General features: G+C 42.9%; 1 protein-coding gene and 1 non-coding gene across 3 annotated transcripts in view; one reads left to right on the forward strand and one right to left on the reverse strand.

Moving 5' to 3' along the window:
• Arhgap42 (Rho GTPase activating protein 42) overlaps positions 1-15,462 on the forward strand; it is a 213,154-nt gene that overhangs the window by 117,887 nt on the left and 79,805 nt on the right. The window contains exon 4 of one of the 2 annotated variants that reach the window (XM_048433399.3): positions 5,575-5,646. The exons of the other annotated variant lie outside the window; for it this stretch is intronic. Coding sequence (XP_048289356.2) covers positions 5,575-5,646 — 72 coding nt within the window. The remainder of the gene's footprint in view (positions 1-5,574; positions 5,647-15,462) is intronic. 2 annotated transcript variants of the gene reach the window in all.
• LOC125400949 (U6 spliceosomal RNA) lies at positions 12,720-12,826 on the reverse strand. Its single transcript, XR_007232151.2, has one exon. It is a non-coding gene; the product is annotated as a U6 spliceosomal RNA (small nuclear RNA).

A 15,462-nucleotide genomic window follows, 5' to 3' on the forward strand; every position in this document is an offset into this window, starting at 1 on the left:
TCCGAGAAGTGTTCTAATGTACATTGCTAGGATGGTTAGCAGTTTAGAGCCTGACCCAGACTGACTTCAAACTCTGGCTTCGCTGCTTAGGAGGTATTAGTGACTTAGGTAAATTATTTTATTTCCTTGGTTTTCAGCACTCTGATGTGTGACACGGGGATAATAATTGTACCTCTCTCATCCCATAGAAAGCTCAGGATGCTGCTGCCTGGAGCCTCTAGAATACTGTTGCAGTTTTCCTGGAGAGACCAGACTGTTCAGTGGTTCCCTTTATGCTTTCCGGCCGGATGCTGTGGAACTGTCTCATCAGCATACACACATAGCATTTTTTTCAACCATTGTTTGCCATCTGGATTGGTATTTTCTCAAGAAATGTTTCTTTGGCTCCAGGCATAAGTGTGCTAGATAAAGTTAAGCCTTGCCACAGGGGCACATGTGTATAATACTACATGCATGTGATCAGCGTGATGTGTAGCCCTTGCTGATTGCCACAAGGTAGCACATGCGCAAAGGTTGAGCACGGGAGCTTGTCCCAGCACATTCCAGCCTGACCGAGTTCCCAGAACGTCCTGCTCTCTCGCATGGCAGCATACATAGTTTCTGTTTCCTTTCCATGCAGCTCTGTCCTGCTTATTCCCATGTTCTTGGTGCACATCTCTACACTGACATCCCGCATCCCTCCAACTGCAATAAGTAGTTAAGGAATCTCCCAAACAGCAGGATCGCGTTCATCTTTCTTGAGGTTTAAGTCATTTGAATGACCCAGATATTATACACCTGTGATTAAAATATGCTAACTCCTAACTACGAGGATGTAATTGCTGCCACAACAGTATGACTCTGGGGTTTAATTGATCAATTTTCTTTTTTCCTACATGCTTGTGGAGACTGTCAGAAACTTATTTAAAATAATAACTTAGAAGCTTCAATTGAATGAGCAATTTTATGCCAAGGGCATTCTTTGTGGTGGCTAGAAGGAAGGATACAGCAAATTACCAAGAGACATAGCCAGCAGCAGTGTACCTGAATGCTATGTACACTAAAGGTTTGTGAGCACACTGAATTATATAAATTCACTTATTTGTTGAAACTCTCTCCTTCTGTCCTCATATATAAAGCCATTTTTCTTTGAACTAAGGTAGCATATGAAACACACACACATACACACACACACACACACACAGAGAGAGAGAGAGAGAGAGAGAGAGAGAGAGAGAGAGAGAGAGAGAGAGAGATGCTGGAGGCTACAATGAGCTCATCTCAGGGTACATCATGCTTCTGGGGTTTGAGGTTTGGAGATGGGTGGAGATCTGTCTTTTAGGAGCCTGGGGTGTTGATATACCCACACTGACTGTTAGGGATAATCATTGGCCACCTCATGTAGTGTTAATAAACAAGCAACAACACTGGAATCTAATAGTGGCGCCACCAGAGGCACGCAGGCCCAGTAGGTCCTGGAATATCAAATGCTGAATGGAGTCACCTTACCAGCAGCTACAAAGAGCCCTTTTCCTGAACAGGGCAGGAGTGGCCATCCCGTCTGCTGAGCAGAGTCACAGGGATCGCAACATTTCTTATCTCTGCTTTAAGAACTTGGGTTCTGAATGGTGTGCATGAATGGTGTGCACGAAGCTCCTTGGAGTTCATACCATCTTTTTAAAGTCCATGAAAATCTTCAGTGCATACTCTGTTCAAAATTGGAGGAGAGTATCAAAGTAGACATAGTAATTTGAACTCTCGTGTGTCTTGTTAATTCTAGCTGGAAAGCAACTCAGCTTTCTTTTTTTCTCGGATTCCTTTAAAGTTTCATTGTTTTCGATTTACACACTAAGGCACAGTCACCAGGCCAATGACCTAGCAGACCCAGGGTAGGAGAGGACCCCATGCTGCAGCTGCGGGTGCAGGAGTTATGGGTTCATGGAACAAGAGTCTCCTCAGTGCTTATGGGCTATAAGAGCCCTTTTGCTCTGGCACTGACTCTCATGCTGCACATGCTGGCCTCAACCGTCATGTCTTGTCTTAAGCTCCTAAGAGCTGGGACTATGGACATGCAACACTGCAACTGACCCAAGAATATTCTGTGCAAACCTCTCCCTAGGGATTGAACTCACCGGAAAACAGCAGCATCAAAAGTTCAAAGAAGTACTTTTGGGTTGAAATATCTCAACACTCATAGCTTTTCATCTGGTATAGCCTACAGTTAATCAAATCAGAATAATCGAACATCTGTGATCTACTTTCTTCTGTTGGTTCTTTCATGGTTGAATGATTCTTTTCTTTCTTCCCCATATGAGGACAGATGATTTTACTGAGGAGGAGCAAGCTACAATTAGACTCATGTTCTTTAGGAGAAGTCGTACACCCTAGAAGCAGAGCCTTGTAGCCATTTGTCCCTGGCGACTGTTTTTGTGCGGTTGTCAAGCCTACCATTGAAGATGTCCCTGTGAGAGGCCGTCTTCCATTTGAATTACAGTGGTAGAATCTTCTACACTTTTAAGAAGTGATATGGATGTAAACACATCCCATTTGATCAGCATGGCAAAGTGGATTTACTAGGAAGCAGTTAATGCTTCATAGATCTTAACAAACTTATGATAGACACTTATGTAAAGATTTAGTTTCTGTAAATAAGCTATGAAATGAAGGTCTGTCTTCATCTTTATTAGCCTGATTTGAGTAACGTGTTCAATGTTGCACAATTTCAGTGTGGGCTGAGAGCGAAGTTCACATAGGAATCGGAGCTGGAGTCTGAGTGTGGCCTTGCCCATCTTATGAAAAAGGGTGGATTTATGGGCGTGGTTCTCCAAGCGTTCATTTCCTTTTCCAATATATTCTTATAGGAAATGAGTATCGTTACTAGCAAAAATAGATTTAAATGAAAAACATTATTAATTTTAGTCAGAGTTGATGCTAAACAGGATATTGGGATGTAGAGCACTGGCCTGAACTAGAGAGTCAATATTCAAGTACTGAAGTCACAGGCTCCACTGAAGTAAGAATTAAGTGGCTAGCTGTGCTACCCAGACAGCTTGCATAGCTTCTCTTTTGAAAGAACTTCTTCTTGTAAGATGCTGAGGAGGAAAAACTGGGAAGGATTTGGAACAAAGCAGAGGAAGGATGCTTGTTTGCCATCCCAAATGGGAGCTCTGGTGTGGTCCGTTCCAGTTGTAAATACCACTGGGAAACGAGTCCACTATTCAGCATTCATTGTGCTGCGTCCTCTCGGCAGTGTGTCTGCATGAGCCACCTTCTGTGCATGGCTGGCTACATTGGTAATGTCACAGGATAGTACTTCTACAGTGAGGGGTACACACTCGTGTTTCTTCTTCTAAGTGGCATCGTCTGTTAGAGCCTCTCTGGCAGCCACTCTGACTGTGCCATAGAACATCTGTACATCTTCATGTCTGAGTGGTTAGTGTCTGTGAAAATCTGGGGCAGTAACATCTTGTTATTATTTAGAAAGTTACAGGATAATGGCGTTCAATCAGTACAGTTAATACTAAACTGTGTCTAGAACCAATAGCGCTGGTTTTCCACCAGCTCCTGGGGGGAGAGGGAAGTAAAAATGTAAGAAGTCTTGAAGATTCCTTCCATTCAGTGACTCTTGTTTGGGGGACGACTGCCCAGTAGTGAAAAACAGGAGCAGTCACTTATGTAGACGACACTTGACCATTCAAGGGCTATAGAAAATTAGATTGTGTATATGTGGCGGGAAGGAATAACAACCTTTCTAGGGGCTCTTCCCTCCTAACCACATACAGACAGCAGCAGCCTTGGCTGTGGAGTGGTGTCTGGCAATCAGGGCTGCTAAGTATCAAAATCACCGCAAACAGAAAACGACAAAAAAAAGAAGTAAACTTTCATAGACCCAAACCACTCAGTTACTGTTTGATTTAATGTCATTTACCCCACAGTTACAGGACTCTATAGCAATCACGATGGCAGAGTGGATTTAATAGGAAGAAGTAATGCTTTATAAATCTTAATAAACATTATAGGGATAAATATAAAGATTTAATTTCTATGAACAAGGTAAAAAAGGAAATCATGTTATCATCTTCATTAGGTTGTTAAACTTGTTCAATATTGCATCGTGTCAGGGTGTAGGCTGAGAACTGACTGATTTCACACAAGGCATGGTGTTGGAGTCTTTTATCTGATTTGCTTCTCCTTTACTGGAAATAAGTGAAGTCATTCTTAAAATATTTTGAAGTTAATTGTGAGCCAATATCTATAAAGATAAAGCTAAGGTTTATGTAATAAGTAAGGATTATTAATGTCAAAATTACCAAGTTAGATTTTTTAAGACTTTAAATCCTCACAAATATGTATGAAGAATATTATGACTGCTTTTGTATTTTTCCTAAAATACCCTTGCAAGGTCGTATCAAATCAGATGATTCACAGATATGGGATCTAGATCCACCTGAACTCTATACTCTGTGACCTGATTACATTTGCACTTCTAGGATGAATTTTAGGAGACCCTTCCTTCCTTCCTTCCTTCCTTCCTTCCTTCCTTCCTTCCTTCCTTCCTTCCTTCCTTCCTCCCTCCCTCCCTCCCTCCCTCCCTCCCTCCCTCCCTCCCTCCCTCCCTCTCTCCCTCTCTTTCCCTCCCTCCTTTCCTCCTTCCTTCATTCTTTCTTTCCTTTCTTTCTTTCACTTTTCCTCCTCCACTTCTTCCTTCCTCCTCCTCCTCCTCCAACCCCTCCTTCTCCTTCTTCACAGTAGAAGAACAGATCATTCATTTTATTACTAGAATCTTCTTTTCTTGCTTGCTTTCTGAAAGTTGTGGTGTGTGTCTGTATGTGTGTGTGTGTGTTTGCACGCATGTATGCCTGCCATGTGCATATGTGTCATCCATACACATATGTTTCAGCATAGTATCATGCTCAGGAGTTTCTGCCTCTGTTTGTTCAGTTCCTGGCACTTGGGTCTTGCATGCCCTTGCAGTATTCTCGCTTGTCCACTTTGGCAGAAGCTATCTGTTGTCGAGTTCATATGACTCCCCTCTTGGAGCATGGAGATTAAGCACTCTTTGTTGAAATGAAATCAAGAACTGTTTTAGTTAGGGTGAAAATACCAGGAGAGCCTTCAGGCAAATTCCAAGCGCAAGGAAACTCATTAAGTAAGAGAAATCAAGCCTTATTTTATTTTGTCCCCATGGGACTCTAATGTCCTAGTGGCAAACAGAGGAGCCTTGCCAGCTTTAGGACGGTGCTCAACTGGTGACCTTACAGCGATGGAATTAAAGGGATCAGTAATTTAGGTTAATACTCACGATGCTGTTTTCTTAATTAAAACTTAGAAGAAATATAAGCATTCTATCTAGAGTTTCAGTAAAATAAGTACTTATCTTGATATTACCCACATTGTTGTTAACAGCAGGTGAAATCATACAGAAAACCCACTTCATTATTAGGTTAAAAAATACAATAGAAAATGTAAGATGTTTTTATAGAAACAGGTCAGAGGATACAAACTGCATTCAATAACTTGAAGGAATGAAACTGTTTTCAATATTATTGGCATGAAATGGTGCATAATTTAATATATGTGCATTTTTATTTTCAGATTCAAAATGCTAATGATGTATTAATTGCACCCCTTGAGAAATTTCGAAAAGAACAGATCGGTGCAGCTAAAGTAAGTGTGGCTTTTCCCTTCTGCTTTAGACAGTCTCCCGATGATTAAAGGCGGGGTAATATCAGATGTTAACGTTTTGAAGTTAGAATGACCTTTTAGAATATTTTATATGTTTAAAGTGAAATTATTTTAAACTTTTTCATTTTTTAGAGAGCTATTACAGAGCTGGAATTCTTTTAAAAATTATATTCATTTCTTTTCCTGAATAGAGAGTGTGCCTGCCCGCTATTTGGGCTCCTCCTGTCAGCAGTGTAGGGAATATGCCTTGTGAAAACAGGGTGAGAATGAGAGTCTGTAAAATTAAAAGAAGCATGTCCTTACTGGAAGTAAAATAAAAATTAGATTTAGTAGGTACTTAAAAATCCGTCAATGACTTAAAAAGAACTTTTATTTCTCTTTGTAATGTTTTCCATGATGAAGGTTTTGTGGGGGAAGCGAGCCTTTGCATTGGTAATCATTGATTTTGGGCCAGCTAAATTTTCTCTGAGTCTAATTTTGAAATTGACTTGAATCTACTCTCTTTAGCTTTTTAAAATTTACATATTTATGCGTTATTATTTATTTGTGCCTGCTCACACACATCCTGTACGTTGCGGAGATCTGAGGACACCTTGTTGGAGTTATTTCTCCTCCTCTACTGAGAGTCCCAGGGATTGACCTCAGCAGTCAGCCTTGCCAGCAGGTGTTCTTACATGAGGAGCTATCTCACTGCAGTCTACTGTCTTAGATTTACATTTCCCTTACTTGCTCAATGTCATGTAAATACCTAAAATGTGAGATTTTACCACAGAAACCACTATCTTTCACCCCGTTCTTTTTTGTAAATTTTATTCTTAGACAACTTTAGACGTGTGTGTGTGTGTGTGTGTGTGTGTGTGTGTGTGTGTGTGTGTGATATTATTCTCTCCGCCCCTCCCACTGAACTCTTCAACTTGCCCCTTCCTGTGTTTACCCCTGGTCTTCTCTGTGTTGGGCTTTGATGTAGTCAACCAGTGACAACTGTCTCCCTCCATTCCAGCAGCGGTGTTTATTCTTCAGTGGGTTTTTTTGGTCCCCTCTCCTCCAACCCTTTTGACTGGAATAATGTAACATTTTACTGATTGATGTACACATTCCCATTTTAATCTTGTCTTGCTGGATCATGTCATTCTTTCTCTCAGGAGACCTTCAGTAGTTGTGGCATTAACAGAATATGGAATCCTAATACTATCTTACACAAGTTTGCCCGCTGCTCCATTTTACTGCAGAAGCAGGTGTGAGCTCGCCTTCCTCTGAATGCACTTGAGTATTCATATTCTTGCTCAGATCTCTCCCTCTCCATGGAATATTGCTTACCCTCTCCACCTTGAAGTCCTGGTGATGACTCCCACCATATGGCAGCGCCAGGAAGCAGACTTCCTCATTCAGGCCTTTCCGATGCTCTTTTCTCATCTTCAGGTGACATTTCCCCTTTTCCTAGGTCTGAGTAGTTCCTAGCCTGGTGTACCATAAGCCATCAGTGTTTGTCTTGAATTAGAGCATTGTGTGCACGTCTCTGCCCATTTAAAGCAGATTTTACATAAAGAACAAATCAGAAGCCCTTCTGTTAATTAACTCAGCAGATGTTTACCATTCTCATGGTTGCCTACGTGAGAAGTCTAATATTTGATAGGATTAAGAAACACAGTTAGAAAAAGAGAGTCGTGATTCTTACTCTTACATCCTGGTGGACAACAGACACCAAAACCACAAAAAGTGAATATTAAGACCCCCAAGTGGAAGATGATGTGTAGGCTTCTCTGAGTGGACATCAGTGGTGTGGACCTGAAGCAAAGCCGTATCCCTGCAAGGGCTCCACTTCCATGCTGATGTTTCTGTAATTGGATAAGGAGCCTCATGAGCATCCCCTCCTAGGTCTAGCATATTTGACGTTTACCCAGACCGTCTTGCAAGAAATTTCAGTTGTGGGTTGCTGCTTTCTCCCAGGAAGGCTAACGTTAGCTGAGGCTGCAGAAGCAGGGGCGGTAACACACACAGTTTTGATTTCCGAACTTCTCAATCCCTGCACAGAACAACTGAGCATACACAAGAGGATATATGATATTATGCCATCATCCACTGGCTGGGATGTCGAATGTGAAACCATTGACGTTGTGAGCAGGGATTCTTGGTTGTCTGCCGTCCTAATTCTGTTTCACGTGCCTGGTACTTTTACTTCTAAATTGCCAAGGGATCCTCAGAAAGGGAAAAGCGAAATAAAATCCTTTGCTGATGTGCACAGGATGCTAGTTTTCTTCTGGGGATGTGAAGCAAGCATAAGTGGGGGTATTTATCTCACTTGTTGCTTCACTGCCTGTTTATTTGAGGACTTCTCATTTGGCATGTAAACCTAATTGTCCAGAGGACTCTGAAACTTTTCAGTCTGTCCAGTGGAATTTCTCACAAGCATTTGGGGTCAATCAGCCAGCAGGAATAGGAAGACCATGACATGGATGAACCTAGTAGCATCTTACACAGCAGTCAGCTAACTCTCCTCCACCCTCCCCTCAAGAGGAGTGGAAAACGCTGAATCAGGTGTCTTTTCCCTCACAGTCCGATGATATTGTCCAGCTGAAGTGGATCAGAGCCTCGACCACAGACTTTTACTCTGTCATGTGCTCTGTGGGGCTTTGAGGCACCTGATCCCCCACTGTGGAAAATGGGGCTCTTACTGAGCTGCAGTTGTGGGAAGGAGACAGACTGAGCCGGAGAGAGGCATTTGAGGAGATTAATGGACGGGAACCGGGTCCTGCTTTTTTGAGTAGCTGGAGATTAGAATCCTTATCTATAAACAGTTGTCATGGATGTATTTATTGGAAGGTTCCTGGTCTGATAGTATACAAAGCATTGAGTTCTACTGTAGGCCAGGCCTCTTACACAAGTCAGTGGACTGGGCTGAATGTTTGGTTTAATTTATCTCACGACATTGTTAGTTTAAATTCTGTAAACATGAACTAAGACAATTATTATGAGTGACAGTTGCCAGGGTGTGGATGTATCCAGAGTAGTGTTCTTACGGAGCAAGCTGAGTCACAGCCTTTGGTAGCATTTTAGGAATGAAATGACTCGTGTTGACGTCCTGGACAGTGCTAGAAATCGCTCCCTTGCTCCCAGAGGAAGCTGAGGCAATGAACGCCACAGCGTCCCCGAATCCTCTTCCTGCGCAGATCCTGACTGTGAGGGTAGACAGAATTCGGCACTTCCTCTTTTTTGTTTTTCAACAGTCTCTTGCTGTGGTTTACAGACTGGTTCCAGGCTGACCATGAACTCTGAAAACACCCTGCTTCAGCCTCCAAGGGCTAGCGTGAGAGGCGTCTGCCATAGTATCTGGATACATATGAGTTCTTAGACAGCAATACAATTAAGAGAAACAGAATGGATAGTTATAGTTGTCACACATTTTAGAAATGGAAGTGACTTTAAGGAGGCCCAGAGCTCATTTCATGGAGCACCTCCATGTTGGTACAGTGAAAATAAGAATTTTATTCCCCATACCAGCAGTGTTTTGACTCTTCCAGGCTCCCACACTGCTCTTCAGAAAATTCCTTTGAGAGATATTCAATTTTCATTGCTATTAGCAAAAGATGACTATGCCGAATACATCCTAATTACAAAAACATTTTAGGTGTGGCCAAACCTACTCATGTCCAGTCTGGCCAGATAATATGATTCCCTTGCCAGACTCTGAGATTCCCAGCACACAGTAGGTGTTGAATACTGTTGGGCCAGTCTCTGGGATTCCCAGCACACACTGAATACTTTTGGAATGAGGTCTGCTTGATTGTTTTCCAGCCACCCAGCAACTATGAAATAATCACACAGAAACTGTATTAATTAAATCACTGCTTGGCCCATTAGCTCTAGCTTCTTATTGGCTAACTCTTACGTCTTAATTTAACCCATCTTCATTAATCTGTGCATCACCACGAGGTTGTGGCCTACCAGCAAAGTTTCTGTCTTCAGCAGTGGCTCCATGGCTTCCCCCTGACTCCGCCTCCTTTCTCCCAGCATTCAGCTTAGTTTTTCCTACCTAGCTTTGTTCTTCCCTGCTCTGCTGTAGGCTCAAAGCAGGTCTTTATTAACCAGTGATAATCACAGCACACAGAGGGAACTCCCACATCAGATACAAGCAACTTGAGAAATACTGGCCATGAAAGTTGGAAGCTGTTTTCATTTCTGTGAGAAATGCTTTTTAAGACATTGGTTTTCTTTTTTTTTTTAATTTTATGACTTATTTATCTTTATTTTATGTGCATAGGTGTGAAGGTGTCAGATGCCCTGGAACTGGATTTTCAGACAGTTGTGAGCTGCCATGTGGGTGCTGGGAATTGAACCTGGGTCCTCTGGAAGAGCAGTCAATGCTCTTAACCGCTGAGCCATTTCTCTAGCCCCAAGACATTGGTTTTCATTGTGATAAATTTTAATGGAAGTCCCGTGAACACTCTTTAATTTTAATACAGACTCAAACTGCAGCAGAAGACACTGAAAAACTTAAATCCGCTCCTTCACGTTGGTTTCATGTTGTAAGAGGACACCGACATCCCTTTGTTCTGCCTGTAGCAGGGTGTACTTCTGCTTCTGAGCATTTGCTTGTTATTTTTAAATGTGCCTTGCACGTGTTATTTTACTTTGTAGTACTGAGAAGAGAAACCCAGGAAGAACTCAGTTACAGCCACAGAACCCCTCTCTGAGAGCATGGCTGTGAGCTGCCCTATTGTCTTGTGTGTATCAGTGACCTCAGATCATCGTAGGGAGCTGTAGATGTTCTCTACTGAATGGTGAAGCTTTTGCTCATCATTTGAGTTGTTTGTGTGGTGTAGTGGACAGTCTGGGACACAGGAGGAGAATAGTCTAGAGGGAGGTGGCTTATGAGTCAGAGTGTAATCACCTCTTACATTTTTCTTATAGTCCACGGGCCCCATAGATCCTGGTCTGGGATGGTTTCTCATGTGCTGTTTATGGCTGACTCGTGGAGACGCCTCCAGCAACCGCATGATGGCTGAATTCTTTAGTCAGATAATAAGCCGTTTAGTAGCTTTTTGAATGCACTTACAATTCTCTTTATAATTTTTATAAAATTTTATTTTGTTTCTAATTATATGCATGAGTGTGGGTCTGAATGTGCGTATGTGCATGTTATGTGTATGCACAGAGGACAGGGAGACGCTCTTTTCCCCGGGAGCAGGAGTTAGAGATGGTTGTGAGCCACCTGGCATGATGTCTGCAAGGACAGTGAACCTTGACCATTGAGTCTTCTCTGCAGCTCCTCCTGTTGTATCTTTGTCAGTAGAGCATACTCCGAGTGTCTGCTTATAGTTTTAACAATAACCGTTGTCACACTTTGCTGTAATCAGTTCAACACTCCTCAGCCACCCTATTTGTAAGCTCGTCACTCCTCACAGTTGCCATCGTAGACAGAAAACCGTTAGACTTTTCAGGGCAAGACAACTGAAGAGTGGAGCCGTTTGGCAAACGGGCTGAGGTGGTGTCAGATTTCAAGCAAAGATGAGGAAAAGCACACGACTGTTCAATAATACCACCATATTTGGCACACGAAAAAATATTTATTTTTTAACATAATTTGTTGTATGGAGGAGCGGGTCACATCCCGCCGCCTGGCTAGCTTACACCCGAAATAACCTCACAGAAATTGTATTAATTAAATTACTGCTTGGCCCATAATCTCTAGCCTCTTATTGGCTAACTCTCACATCTTGATTCAACCCATTTCTAATAATCTGTATGTCACCACGAGGTCATGGCTTACCGGGAAAAATTCAGCATGTCTGACCAGGCAGCTTCATGGAGGCTCTCCCTCTGTCTGCCTCTCACTCTTCCTCCTAGAATTCAGTTCTGTCTACTCCGCCTACCTAAGTGCTCCCCTATCAAAAAGCCAAGGCAGTTTCTTTATTCAACCAATGAAATCAACACATAGACAGAAGGACAGAAGAACCTCCTATACCAATAGTTCTTTATTGATTCTTTGCAATTTCACATCATGGACCCCAATCCATCTCACCTCCCAGTCTCTCCGTATCCTTCCCTTACCCCTGTGGTATGCTCCCCTAAAGCCCCACCAACAAATCAATTCAAAACAAAATAAAACAGACGAAAAAAAAAAAGCCCAACTCACTCTTCTGTTTGTCCAGCACCTCTTCATTCATCATTCAACCTCGCGGCGTTGTGTGCTGTGGTGTGTCACATAATATACCCTTTTTTACAATTGGCCCCATCCAGAAAGTGTTCAGTCAGTAGTCTAGGTCAAAGCCTCTGGCACCCCATCATCACCGGACCTCACAGAAACTCCTCTCACACATCGTGTTGTTGCCCCAGTCATGGAGATCTTGCGGCTCTCATTCCGCAGGACCAGTTCCTTCACACACTTCAGCAGGTCATAGATGTAGTAGATGTTAGAATGGGCCAATTGGAGGGCCAGAATTTGGGTTTGGGTGGCAGCTGAGCTGATCTGTACAGCTCTCGGACACCAACATGGCCTAGACCTTAGGCATCCATGTGCCTTTGGTGATATCATGGGCCATGGACATCAGCATAGACCCTGGCTGTGAGAGGACCCATCCATGGTCCTCATCAGCAACCTGGGTTTTGATGTCATCAGGGCCCCAGATGGCAGCACAGGCTTCTCAAATTGGCATCGCTCCAGCTGCAGGATGCCTCTTGGACCCCAACTAAACTCCCCAGTCCCACATAGGTTGGGCATCCCCACAACCCCCGATGGTAACAGGCACTGTAGATATCAACACAGTCTCTGGCTACAGTAGGACCCACAGATGGCCCCTGACTGCAGATCAAGCTGACTTGACTCCATGGCCCTGGTGACATGCCAGACGAACCAGACTGGGAGAATCCCTGTGGTGGTATGGCCCTTGGTCACCTAGTTAGCCACTTGGGGCAGCCCCAATCCCAGGACTCCTCAGAACCCTTGAAAGTAACAGAGGCCCAAGACATGTACATGACCACGGGAACAGTAGGTCCAGAGATCCAGACATGGCCCTTGTCAGCAGCCTAAGACGTGATGACACCATGTCCCCCAGTGGAAATATATGGAACACTTTATGAATTTGCATGTCATCCTTGCCCAGGGGCCATGTCAGTCTTCTCTGTCTGGTTCCAGTTTTTGTGTGTGTACTGTTAAAGCCAGCACTCTTCTTTCTTGTTAAAGATGGATAATAAGTGAGCTCATGTGTTGAATGAGGTTACAGCAACCAGTTCTCTGTTGTCAAACAGACGGACCCCAAACCCTAGCTAACTATAACCTGACATCAATCTCCTTCTAAGTAGTAAGTACCAAGATGTCCACTGCCTTTATTTCAAGTTGATGGCAAGTGCTGACGTCATGTAGGTTTTCATTATAGCAAAGTCCCTTTGTCCAATTAACAGGTCAGCATGTAGAGTGCTTTATCTTGCTTTGTATCCTAGAAGAGCCAACCCCGTGTTGATTATAGAATGTTGATAGAGTGTCGTTTTCAGGGGTACCCTGGATGGACGTTACTTGTGATTGACATATTGCACAATTTGTAAAGCACAACCCTGTATAGCAGTTTTAGAGTAGAAGCTGCCATCATTTTTAGATGACTCACCTGAAACCTCGAAAAAGCACAAGGCGTTACCAGTAACCCGGAGGTGAGCGTGTCCTCTATCTGGGACTTGTGTCCAGACCGTTTGGTATAGAGTTCTGCAATCTTGGTGCTATACTGTACCTGCCTCTTTCATGACAGTATGAAGTTGTCTTGGCAGTTCATAGTGTGTTCATACATCTGTACAACTCCTTGTGAGGGACCAGCTCTGGTGGACCCCATCACTACCACTATAACCAGCCAGATGACATCACCTGAAGACAAAGTCATCCCCATGTTAGACAAGCAGCACCATTCAAAGACTCTGCGTAGAGGCTGAGGAGATGGTGCAGAATTTAGATCACTTTCTGTTGTTGCAGAGGACCTGGATTCCCAGCACCCACATCCGGTGGCTCTGTAACGCCTGTCCCAAGGATACAACATTCTCTTCCAGCCTATGAGGGCACTGGGACATGTCGTACCATACATGCCCGAAAGTGAATTCACAAACGCATAAAATAAAATGAAAAACGACACTATGTCGTAATGCATTAACCAATTGACAAGGAACATCTATAAAGCTATGTTCTGAATGGGTGTCACCCAAAGTCCCTGTTGAATAATTTCCAACTTAAATGAGAAAAGAATTTATGTGCTCATATTATAATTTAATTGAACCTAGGTTATAGACAAAATTACCACTGTTTTCTCTAGGAGTGATGCTTTATGTCAGTGGCTGAAGTCCAATCCTTAGGAATGTTCAGACGTTCCCACCAGTTTTATTTTTGTTTTTTCCTTATGATTCATTTTTAGGTCCAATACATAACTTTTTAAAATACTAGAACCATTTCCATGTGCCATATATAAGTTGTAGTTGGCTAATAGATATCGTTGGGAGCCTTGCTGATGTCATGGTGATGTTTGTGCTGTGAGATCTTGAGAAATACTACCATATATTAAGTTTATACATTCTAAAGTGGTCCGAGTTTGATGGAAATCAAACTTGTTTTCTTGTAATGAAGTCATTTTTGGTAACAAATGTAGTTTTGACAATTCAAGGAGTGTAGTTTCTTGGTAAATGGTGACAAAATTTTAAATCTTTGTTTTGTATTGGGACAGTATCTTACCATGTACTACCCTCTGGCTAGCCTAGAATTCACCATGTAGATCGGGCTTGCCTCAAACTCACAGAGATAGACCTGTGATTGTATCCTAAGTGCTGGGATCAAAACTGTGTCCTACCATGCCTGACTCAGCTTACTTCTTTACTCCAGTGGGCACTAAACCCCACAGATTTCCTTCTGGCCTCTGCATCCATAGCTGCATGTATACAGTCACACACATTAAACCCTGTGCACAGACGTAATTGCAAATAAAATAAACAAGCGTTCATGCACTGCCATTTGTCACATTGTTTAATGAAATAAAACTAGAATATGAGAAACCTTTACATTAGGACTCCTTCATCCCTTGGTTAGCAGAGATTTTGCTAAGATTCTTATGAAATTTTAGTGTCTTTATTCCCAGGTTCTGAGACCTTTTGGCAGATAGATTTGATCACGTCCAGGCTGCCATCCTTTCCCAGTTCTGGGTGTCTGGAAATTTGATCAGCATGCTGTCATCTATCCTGACATGGAAGCGTCTGTTAGTACTCAGCTGTTTGGTGCCAGACAAGTTGCTGGCCCCAAGGGTTTACAGACATCCAGTGTTGCTGTCCTCGGTGAGCTCACTCTTCACAGAAAAACTCAACGACAAAGGGGTGGGGTGGAGCAGCATTGATGCTGTCCTTGGAGCAGACTGTTTGCTAAACACAGAGGGAAGAACGAATCCATTCTGCATGATGAGTGGTGGCTGGCAAAGGCCTGTGGAACGCTGGCATCATGCAGGTGCAGGTGTAAGCCTGGCAGAGTCCTGGGTGAGGTAAAACACGCTGGCATTCAGGAGGGAGACATGGGAAGAACATAATTTTCAAGGCAAGCCTTAGCTTTAATGAGTTTGAAGCCAACCTGGGCTACATGAAACTTCGTCTAAAAAAACTACAGCAAAATCAAACAAATTTCCAACCCATGCAAAGGGGAGCTAACATTCAAGGTAGCAGACGACCGAGCAATGAGGAACTGCCATGGCATAGAGTTGTTGTAATATGTCTGGGCAGTTTCCTGCACCACCAGCTTGATTAGAGCTTTTGTTCTTGTTTGTAAGTTTTTAAAATATGAACCACATT

This window comes from Myodes glareolus, chromosome 4, assembly GCF_982192425.1.
Source record: "Myodes glareolus chromosome 4, mMyoGla1.1, whole genome shotgun sequence".
Taxonomy (NCBI): Eukaryota; Metazoa; Chordata; class Mammalia; order Rodentia; family Cricetidae; genus Myodes; species Myodes glareolus.